Raw genomic sequence first — 10,761 nt, forward strand, 5'->3', positions numbered from 1 at the left:
CCAAAAATGCAATCTTCATGTTTCATAACTTTTCTAATAAACCGATGTGATCTCACTCTTTGTGAAGCCCGGCCCTTCCCAACCTGCAGGCTCACCTTCCAGGACTGAGCCCAGCCCAGTTTCTCCATATATAAGCGGCTGCCGGGAAGTTCCTCTTACAGACCTGCTCCTCTCAGCCCTACACTCCACCCCTCGCTTCTGCCTCAGTCTCTTCTTCTTCAGGAACCATGTCTTGCAAATCCATCGTGAAGACCCAAAGCAGCAGCCGCAGGGGCTTCAGTGCCGGCTCAGCCAGAGTCCCTGGGGTCTGCCGCTCTGGCTTCAGCAGCGTGTCCCTGTCCCGCTCCAGGGGCAGTGGCGGCCTCGCTGGAGTGTGTGGAGGAGCTGGCTTTGGCAGCCGCAGCCTCTATGGCCTGGGGGGCTCCAAGAGGATCTCCATCGCAGGAGGCAGCTGTGTCATCGGTGGTGGATATGGCGGCAGAATTGGAGTTGGCTATGGCTTCGGAGGTGGAGCCGGGAGTGGATTTGGTTTTGGTGCTGGGGCTGGTAGCGGCTTTGGGTTCGGTGGTGGAGCTGGCTTTGGAGGTGGCTTCGGTGGTGCTGGCTTTCCTGTGTGCCCCCCTGGAGGCATCCAAGAGGTGACCGTCAACCAGAGTCTCCTGACTCCCCTCAACCTGCAAATCGACCCCACCATCCAGCGGGTGAGGACTGAGGAGCGGGAGCAGATCAAGACCCTCAACAACAAGTTTGCCTCCTTCATCGACAAGGTGAGTTGGGAGCATCTGCCCCCAGTGGGGATTGCAGAGTGCCCAAGAGAGCCAACTAACGTCCTACAGGGGGTGGGGGGGGGTAGACTCAGGGGAGAGGCAGGTGGGATTTTAGGCGAGCTCTCCACTGGGATGCAGGACAGGCTTCATGTGGACCCCAGGCAGAAGGAGATGGAAATCATTTACAATTAATCATCCCTCACTTGACCCCATTCCTGCCAAGGAAACATTCCCAGTTCTTGATAATCCTGAAGGAAAGAACAGAAAATGAGAGAGTGCAATGAGATGGCTTTATCTTCTGAATGGTCTAAGAAAGTTAAAAGAGTATTGCAGTGGAAACTTTATTTGAGTCATCCACATAGATGTATGCTGGAGGGAGGAAAGAAAGTAAAAAAAAAAGGGGGGTTTGAGGAAACGCAACTCAAGAATATATCCTGTAGAACCAGAAAATGAGCATTAAGGGACTTTGTATCAGCTGTATTCGTGCACTATATGGGAAACAAGGTTAATCCAGTCATTAATAGAAATGGAATCTTAATCATTAGATTATAAATATCTGATATGCCTTAACTGAGGTATGTGCTTTGTAAAAGCTCTGTGCAATACGAGAAAAATGCTATGATAAAGTACGTTTGTACTTGTCCACGTAGAGAGGAAGACAGGAAGGATTGAAAGTCCCTGACAGTCTCCATAAGCGAGAGGGACGGAACATCTGACAGCTCCCTGGAGAAACTTGGCCATGAGACCTGTGTGGTATGAAGCTAAAGAGTCAGGGGAGCAGAACTGTCAGCCTCTGTACAGGCTCTGGAGCAGCCCAATCACCGGGCCACCAGAGGGGCCTGGGGACTTGTCAACTCACCGATAACCATCTGTCTCCCTGCAGGTGCGGTTCCTGGAGCAGCAGAACAAGGTCCTGGACACCAAGTGGACCCTGCTGCAGGAACAGGGCACCAGGACCGTGAGGCAGAACCTGGAGCCTCTGTTCGAGCAGTACATCAACAGCCTCAGGAGACAGCTGGATAGTATCCTTGGGGAGAGAGGCCGTCTGGACTCAGAGCTCAGGGGCATGCAGGACACAGTGGAGGACTTCAAGAACAAGTGAGTTACAGGAAAGAAAACACCTTAGATTCCTGAAGCCCACACTGCAGTCTATTAGACGACCAGGTCCAATGAGGGCATGATTCTTAGTAAAACATGTCAATAGACATGACATTACAATTGTTACTAAACACAAACCCTGAAGAACAAAAGGGCCATAAAAGTTAAATGGGAAGAGTAGCAGAGTAAAGAAATTAGAAACCACAAATTACAACCTTTAGGCTTATTGACAGGTCTCATTTATATATATCCAATCTGGGTAGCAGAGATCCCAGGCTGCTATTTCTGTATCATCTTCACTGCTGACTCAATTAGATTTTATTCCTTTTAATTCCAGATATGAGGATGAAATCAACAAGCGCACGGCAGCAGAGAATGAGTTTGTGAAACTGAAGAAGGTAAGATGGGTCAGATCAGGGGTTCATGCTCCTTTCCTGAAGGGGAGGATTCTGAGAAAAGAATCATCAAGGAGACTAAAACAGGAGCAGGCTGGGCAGGAGGGCTCATCTGATCCCAGTCTGTCGGCTTGTTCCCCAGGATGTGGATATTGCCTACATGAACAAGGTTGAACTACAAGCCAAGGTAGACGCTCTCACAGATGAGATCAACTTCCTAAGAACCTTCTATGAGGCTGTAAGTATCTCTCTGCATTCTGTTTCATTGCCTTTAAAGAGATTTGTGAAGACTAGAATATCTTTGCTCTAGGTACCTCTCTAAAAATCAGGACCAAAGATGACTGGATGATCTCTTGTTCTGCAGGAACTGGCTCAGATGCAAACCCACATCTCAGACACTTCTGTGGTCCTCTCCATGGACAACAACCGCAACCTGGACCTGGACAGCATCATCGCTGAAGTCAAAGCCCAATATGAGGAGATCGCTCAGAGGAGCCGGGCTGAGGCTGAGTCCTGGTACCAGTCCAAGGTGAGTGGTGAGGTGGCAGCTGATGAAGAATCCCTGTGCCTCCTCTGAGAACATCAATGTGGCTATAGACTTCAGTTGGGAAACTACAACTAAGAAGTGGGGGACTTTCAGGGTAGATCTTTTGGGTAATTATGTCCAAGTCTCGTAGGTCAAAGAACCCAGGTTAAGATGAAAGCTAATGTAGATCAAGGTGAGTGACCTTCATTTTAGCTTTATCTTAATGCTGTTTCTCAGCAACAGTACAGAACATTGCTTTTCCTGAAGAAAACCAGTCAGTCAGTGGTCCTACCAAGGATGATGTGTGATTGGTGAAGAGTGTCAATGACCTAGTAACACCAGTTTTCTTTAAATGTCTTAGGGAAAACCGCTAGATTCAATTTTTAAAACCTTGATTAGTGTCATATAAAACCCATGGACACCACTTTGTCTCCCTCTGGTTTATAGTACGAGGAGCTGCGGGTGACAGCAGGCAGACACGGGGATGACCTGCGCAATACCAAGCAGGAGATCACTGAGATCAACCGTGTGATCCAGAGGCTGAGATCTGAGATCGACCATGTCAAGAAGCAGGTACAGTGGGGACCATGGAAGAGAAAAGCATCCTTTCCTTCGTAGACTATCAGGTATCATCAAACATCATATGGGAAATTCTTGGGCACTGAGATAAAAGCAGAGAGAGGAGGACCTGTCATGGTTGAGTTTCCCTAGGTTAGAGAGATGGATCCCAACTTAAGAGCCGGAAAAAAACTCAGGATAGGATGAATCTCAACTGGTCAATTTTTCCTACACACAGTCTAGAGGCATTGAAATGAGATTCCTTAAGGAGAATGATTGAGTAGGGTATGCAAGACACAGGTTGGCAAAGAAAAGCTCAGGCTAGAAAGTGTGGGGAAGAATACTGCAAATATGCTCATACTCAATGTGAAAAAGAATCTGAGAAAAGACACAGGACAAATGAGGGCTGTTCAATAAAAACTGTGAAGTGAAAGGAAGGTGAGGTCTCAAGAGTTTGAGATAAAATCATCTTTCAGTGAGAATGTTTGCGGTTTTGTATAAGTTATTGTACATCCATGTGAACTTATCCAAAGTGTCAACATTGAAAACTAGACAGTAGGTTCATTTCTTCCCGTGTCCCCTGGTCTTCAGTCTGTTGTGGCATCTTTCAGCCCCATCACCATTAGGGTGGTTAACAGAGAAGGGAATAGATTTTCTTTTTTTTGGAAGAGATTTTCTTAACGGACTCCGAGACTAGTTAATGTTTGTAGAATGGAGAAAGACTGGACAAAAAAAAAATCAAACATCCATTTCCATGAGATCTGGGCTCTAGAGTTCTTCCTCACTGGGAAAGTAGAACTATGCTTCCTCTCCCCTGGAGCCCACATTCAAGTTCATCTGCCCCTCCTCCCCTCTAGTGCACCAGTCTGCAATCCGCCATCGCCGACGCTGAGCAGCGTGGGGAGCTGGCCCTCAAGGATGCCAGGAGCAAGCTGACCGGCCTGGAGGACGCCCTGCAGAAGGCCAAGCAGGACATGGCACGGCTGCTGAAGGAGTACCAGGAGCTCATGAATGTCAAGCTGGCCCTGGACGTGGAGATTGCCACCTACAGGAAGCTGCTGGAGGGTGAGGAGTGCAGGTGAGTAACTCACACAACCTCCTCAGTCATCTGGCTCCATCTCCAAGAAGCCCTGCCAATGAACCCATGGAAGGCACTCTAGTGCTGGTCATAGTGCTACTCCCAGAAGAGCCCTGGGAAGGCAGGCTCCTGGGGAGTCTCCTCACACGGAGGTTTCCCGTGCGGGCCCAGCTGTGGCTCTGGGCCTCATCATGGCTGTGTCTTCTCTCTCCTAGGCTGAGTGGGGAAGGCGTTGGACAAGTCAACATCTGTAAGTACTTCACCTGCCCCCGGCCCTTGCCCTTGCGTCCCCCTGACTGGACTCTGTGTGGCAGAGTGAGCTCACCATCTTGTCCTGACCTTGCCCCTTGCCTCCACAGCCGTGGTGCAGTCCACCGTCTCTGGTGGCTATGGCGGTGCCGGCAGCTATGGCGGTGCCGGCGGTCTCGGCGGTGGCTTAGGCGTGAGCGGAGGAAGCGGCTACTCCTACAGCGGCGGCCACAGCCTTGGAGGTGGCTTCAGCGCTGGCAGTGGCAGAGCCATCGGGGGTGGCTTCAGCTCCTCTGGGGGCAGCAGTTCCGCCATCAAATACACCACCACCACCACCTCCTCCAGCAGGAAGAGCTACAAGCACTGAAGGCCTGCCATGGGCTCAAGCTCCCACAATGTCTCAGGCTCCCTCTGTTTTGCTCCCTCCTTTGCTCTCTCCTCCAGTTGCTCCCTCTTTCCTGCTTCCTTTTCTTACTTCTTGAATTAGAACTGAAGTTGCTGAGTGTCCTCATCTCTTCTCTCCCAAAACCTGTTGCAACTGAGCTTCCATTGTTCACCACTAGAAGGTCGCTACTTGGGTCCTAGTTCAGACAGGGCAATTCCAGTTACTTTCCACTGGGCCAGGAGATCCAATCTCAGAGATGTTGTGTTCCTCCCTTACAATGATTGTGAAAGCATAAGTGACTAGTTCTATGATGTACAGGGTTTGTATCCCTGTGTTGCTTCCTCTGCTCTTTGCTCACTTGTATTGCTAAATAAAGCAGATTTATCATATAATGTGTGGTTTCACATAGCCTTTCTTTGTCACCAATGGTTCTTGAGGTTTTCATGTGACAAGTGAAGCATTCTTCTCAGGCATAAGCACACTCCCCACGCCCATGTGCCTCACTCCCTTCCTGTAGAGAACTTCAACAAACAGCAGCTTGGGATACTGATAATCAGCTTTCTCTCACAGATACAATTGAATCCAAATGTTTGGCAAGTGTCATGGGAGGACTCTGGTCCAGCATCATGTATACCCTGCTTTTTATTGTTGGGGCCAAGTGTAATCAATTAGTTTCTCCTCCTAAGGCCACTCAACCCACACTCAAGGGGTCAAGTCTTAATGTTCATTAGAGCAATCATGTTTCTGGCCCATCAGAGCAGAACAACATTTAGCAATTAAATGGGATATTTGATTTTTATTTAGAGTTAACTTCCTGACCAACAAACTTGCCTGAGAAAGTATATCAAGGATAATTAAAGTATATATACTTCTGAACTGAAACTCTATTTCTGTATATGTATCCTGAAGAAATAGTACAAACACAGGAAGAAGTATATACATGGATGTGAATTCCAACCATCTTCCCAGCATGGAAAAACTGAAAGTGGGGGAGTTGATCAAATTCAGCAGAAAACTCAGATGCTGGTTTCTTAAAGTGCGAAGGCAAAATAAGAATGGTAATTTCCACCTTCTCACACCCTAACACTCTCTAGGAGGTGGGTGAACCTGAGTCTCTCATCTCTCTGGTGTGCCCTGGCTGCTATGACTTCTCTGAATGGGGATAATTTAAACTCAGTATATGGTGCAAGGCTCCTCATTCACTGGTGCTGCCTTTTGGCCATATCAGTCCCTATTTCCTCATGAGTGACCATTATCTCCTTTGCCCCCAGGCTCTTACATCATGAGAGAAAGTTTCCTGGTTTCAATAGCATGGACAGGGTGCCTCTGGATCTTCTTGTCAGTATACTGCTGTGTTCTCCTATAACCATTCCCCCAGTGAAGTGGGCAGCCTCTCATATTGGTACCTCCTCACTCTCCCCAAAACTTCCCCAACAGCAGGTATGTGATGACTGGGTTCCAAAATCTATGCCCACTTAGTGTCAGTATTATTATGTACCTATGAGGAGTAATGGAAAGAAAATACTGATTAGGAAAAATACATAGAATACAACAGTGAATAATAAACAGATGGCAAAATAAGATGCAGACATGGATTTATCTAATTAAAATCTTAAGGTGCGGATGTTGATAGCAAAAGAGCAGACTGGAAAGCGCCAAACTCTCCTTTTGCTAAAGAAACATTGAGAAAACAACCAGAATCTGTCAAAACATTGTAGGAGATCTGGAAAACACTCAAAATTTGCAATAGTCAAGCAAATGCACTGTCAAGAAAATCCATCTTCCATATTACAGCAAAATTTCATGACAATGTTCCTAGCACTTTCCCTCCCCTATATGTGGTGCAGTTGTGGTTTTGAGCAGACAGCAACCTTGTTCGTGAACTTTTTTTCCCAATTCCCCTCCCACACGCCCGTCTCCCCTCAAACCCATTTGTTCCTCTTGATCACCCTCCACCCCCCAGCACATGCATCTTGAATCGAAGATGCAGATGCAGACTATTTGCAAATTATCGTGCAAGCCTCTTCAAACACATCTGGGGGGCATTCCTGAAGAAATGCTGCAAGGTTCTCACCTTTGTTTCACATAAATTCAGATGCAGGCAAGAGAAGTAGCAGAGACACTCAGTAAAAACTACAGGGCAGACTGCAAACACACAGAGACCTGGGGCAAAAGACTACGGGAGAAGATACACAATAGACCCTCTGACCATCCAAGGTCCAGAGGCTAAGCTACAGAGAGACTCTGGGAAATGAGGACATTCAAAGGCAGCTGTGTATAGGAGAACATTTAGAAAACTGTGCCTAGGTCCAGGCAAAACACATGTTCAGAAATGTCTTGAGAAGTCTTCAGCATTCACCTGGGACTGCTCTCTAGGTTCAGAGCAAGCCCTGTTATGTGGTGGAGTGTCCCATCATAGGGAGAGGTGGTTGTTCTCAGTTTGCTGTTTTGGCTTTTTTTAATTTTTTGTTGTTGTTTTTCAGCTCCTGGTATACAAAAAAAATCTTCATCAAAAACAGTAGCTGAACACATGCTATAGGAGCAGCCTGATGTTTAGGTGTTCAGTATGCCAGGCTTGGCTGACTCATTTAACACTACTAGTCAGTGTGAAGCATAGTTCCTCAGGCGCAAATCCAAGAATCTCCTGTTTGCAAAAGTCACGGGGTGCATGACCTGAGGCAGGACCCTGTTAGTCATGAACTTTCTAGAAACTGAGAAGTAGAATTGGATAACAAATCAGAGACATTTGATTGCTCCTATTGGCAGCATTTTGTTAAACAAGAGGGAAAAAAGCGGAGACTGCGAATTGTAAGTTATTCTGCAGTGATTCATTGGGCAAGGTTTTTAAGTAATAATAGAATTATTCACATAGCCTGTTAGCCTGAATATGCCCCCGGCTCACTCCCCAGAATACTTTCTGCCAACAACTCATCTAGAAGGAGTTCACCTCTTTCAAAGATGAGCACTAGTCAGATGGAAACCATTCCAGGACCAACAAAAGAAATACACATTAAAAAATGAAATGAATAGGAAAATCAAAAGGCAGATAATGAGCACTCATCAGAACAAAGTCATTATAAAATATTGCCAAAATAAAATAAATTCTCTATAAAATTCAAGGGAAAAAAGCATATAATGAGAGAGTAAGATATAAAACGTTATTTAGAGAAGTCAGATTTGAGGCAGAGAGAAAAATAAAACTAGCAGGGAGATGAAGGCCAAGCTGATGTCAGTACAAAGGGCAAGACATATGCTGAATGAACAGCAAAGAGCATATGGGAGAATATTGAGAAAAGAGAATCAGGGTCTTAATGGGAGTTAACAAGAGGTTAAAGAAAGGTCAAGAGGATATAGGATAGACAAAAATTACAAAGGAGATTCAACACAAGCATAATTTGAACACCTAACAGAAAAGAGTGTACATACACATACGCAACCTCACACACACAAACGGTCCCTCCCAAAGCACAGAAACATCTTCAATTAGGTGGTTGGGGATTTGCACTGAGATTCATTTTGACAAATAAATATAGGCAAACGTGCGTAATTTAGTCATCTTAAATTATGCAAAACCTAGACAACATATTAAAAAGCAAAGACATCATTTTGCCAACAAAGATCCATCTAGTCAAATGGTTTTTCCAGTAGTTATGTACAGATGTGAGAGTTGGACCATAAGGAAAGCTGAGCACCAAAGAACTGATGTTTCTGAATTGTGGTGTTGGAGAAGACTCCTTAGAGTCCCTTGGACTGCAAGATCAAACCAGTAAATCCTAAAGGAAATCAATCCTGAATATTCATTGAAAGGACTGATGCTGAAGTTGAAACTCCAATATTTTGACTAGCTGATGCAAAAAGCCAACTCATTGGAAAAGACCCTGAGGCTGGGAAAGATTGAAGGCAGGAGGAGAAGGGGAAGACAGAGGATGAGATGGTTGGATGGCGTCACTGACTCAATGGACATGAGTTTGAGCAAACTTCGAGTGAGAGTGAAGGACAGGGAAGCCTGGCGTGCTGCAGTCCATGGAGTTGCAAAGAGTTGGACACGATTAGTAACTGAACAACAACAACAAATATCATATATGGGTATAAAGAATGAAGTCTTGCAGCTTGTGACAACATGGATGGATCTCTAGGGTTTTACGTTAAGTGACATAAGTCAGACAGAGAAAGACAAGTACTGCAAATCTCTCATATGTGAAATCCAAAAAGCAAATGCATTTTCAAAAATTTAAAAGCTAAACTCATAGATGCAGAGACCAGATTGTTGGTTACCAGAGGTGGGGAGAGGCGGGAGAAGTGAGAGAAATGGCTTAAATGTTTTTGCAGGTTTTAAGTTTAAATAAATTAAATTTTAAAAACCTCCACAGAGATACAATCATATATTCTTAGAATGTGATAGCTAACATCACAATAATTGAGGATACCAAGGCAACAATATGGAGCAACTGAAACACTCTTACACTGCTGTGGAAACACAAAATGATGCAAGAATTCTGCAAATATATGTACATATATAGTTATACATTTGCCTATATCTATATAGGGCTTTCTTGGTGGCTCAGGTGGTAAAGAATCTGCCTGCAATGCAGGAGACCCGGGTTCATATGGAATGATATCAGAGAAGGCAATCACAAAAGCCAAAGAGTGGAAAACTCCATAGGATAAGTTGTTGTTGTTGCTTGGTCATTAAGTTATTTCTGACTCTTTGCAACCCCATGGACTAAAGCATGCCAGGCTTCCCTGTCCTTCACTCTCTTCTAGAGTTTTCTCAATCATGTCCATTGACTTGGTGATGCTATCTAACCACTTCGTTATCTGTTGTGCTCTTCTTTTGTCTTCAATCTTTCCCAGCATCAGGGTCTTTTCTAATGAGTCAGCTTCTCACATCAGGTGGCCAAAGTATTGGAGTTTCAGCTTCAGCATCAGTCCTTCCAATGAATATTCAGGATTGATTTCCTTTAGGATTGACTGGTTTGATTTCCTTGTTGTCCAAGGTACTCTCAAGAGTCTTCTCCAGCACCACAATTCAAAGGCATCAGTTCTTTGGCGCTCAGCTTTCTTTATGGTCCAACTCTCACATCCATATGTGACTACTGGAAAAACCATAGGTTTGACTATACAGACCTTTGTAAACAGGCAACCTAGTTTATTTAACAAATAAATGGCCAAAAAATTAAGAGTAAATGATATAAAGGATGTATTATTTAAAGGATATATCACCCAAATAAACATGCATGGACTTTATTTAGATCCTGAGTTGAACAAATTATAAAAATAAATAAGAATAAAGGGAAATTTGAGGGGGAGGAGCCAAGATGGCAGAGGAATAGGACGGGGAGACCACTTTCTCCCCTACAAATTCATCGAAAGAACAATTGAACGCAGAGCAAACTTCACAAAACAACTTCTGATCGCTAGCTGAGGACATCAGGTGCCCAGAAAAGCAGTCCATTGTCTTTGAAAGGAGGTAGGACAAAATATAAAAGGTAAAAAGAGAGACAAAAGAGCTAGGGATGGAGACTCGTCCCAGGAAGGGAGTCTTAATAGAGGAAGTTTCCAAACACCAGGAAAGCCTCGCACTGGCGGGTCTCGGGGAAGTTTTCAAATCTCAGAGGGCAACCTAACTAGGAGGAAAAATAAATAAAACCCACAGATTACGTGCCTAAAAGCAACTCCCAGCAGAAAAGTACCCCAGACTCCTG

General features: G+C 45.1%; 1 protein-coding gene across 2 annotated transcripts; it reads left to right on the forward strand.

Annotated features, from left to right (window-relative positions):
- Nucleotides 1–227: 227 nt before the first annotated feature.
- Nucleotides 228–5,038, forward strand: LOC136166053 (keratin, type II cytoskeletal 6A-like). Of its 2 annotated transcripts, XM_065932081.1 has the most exons (10): nt 228–453; nt 514–767; nt 1,651–1,865; nt 2,203–2,263; nt 2,403–2,498; nt 2,625–2,789; nt 3,234–3,359; nt 4,202–4,422; nt 4,638–4,672; nt 4,782–5,038. In XM_065932081.1, exons 1-10 carry the CDS (start codon nt 228–230, stop codon nt 5,036–5,038), a joined length of 1,656 nt encoding a protein of 551 aa, XP_065788153.1. The 2 variants fall into 2 exon arrangements, with proteins under 2 accessions (XP_065788153.1, XP_065788152.1); XM_065932080.1 differs by having other exon boundaries at nt 228–767.
- The last annotated feature ends 5,723 nt before the right edge of the window (nt 5,039–10,761 follow it).

The sequence above is a fragment of the Muntiacus reevesi genome, chromosome 4, assembly GCF_963930625.1.
Source record: "Muntiacus reevesi chromosome 4, mMunRee1.1, whole genome shotgun sequence".
In the NCBI taxonomy this organism is placed as follows: domain Eukaryota; kingdom Metazoa; phylum Chordata; class Mammalia; order Artiodactyla; family Cervidae; genus Muntiacus; species Muntiacus reevesi.

Coding starts and splice junctions, on each gene's coding strand:
- LOC136166053 (XM_065932080.1), top strand. CDS start 228: ATGTCTTGCAAATCCATCGTGAAGACCCAAAGCAGCAGCCGCAGGGGC. Junction 768..1,650: donor TTGCCTCCTTCATCGACAAG/GTGAGTTGGGAG, acceptor GTCTCCCTGCAG/GTGCGGTTCCTGGAGCAGCA. Junction 2,264..2,402: donor AGTTTGTGAAACTGAAGAAG/GTAAGATGGGTC, acceptor CTTGTTCCCCAG/GATGTGGATATTGCCTACAT.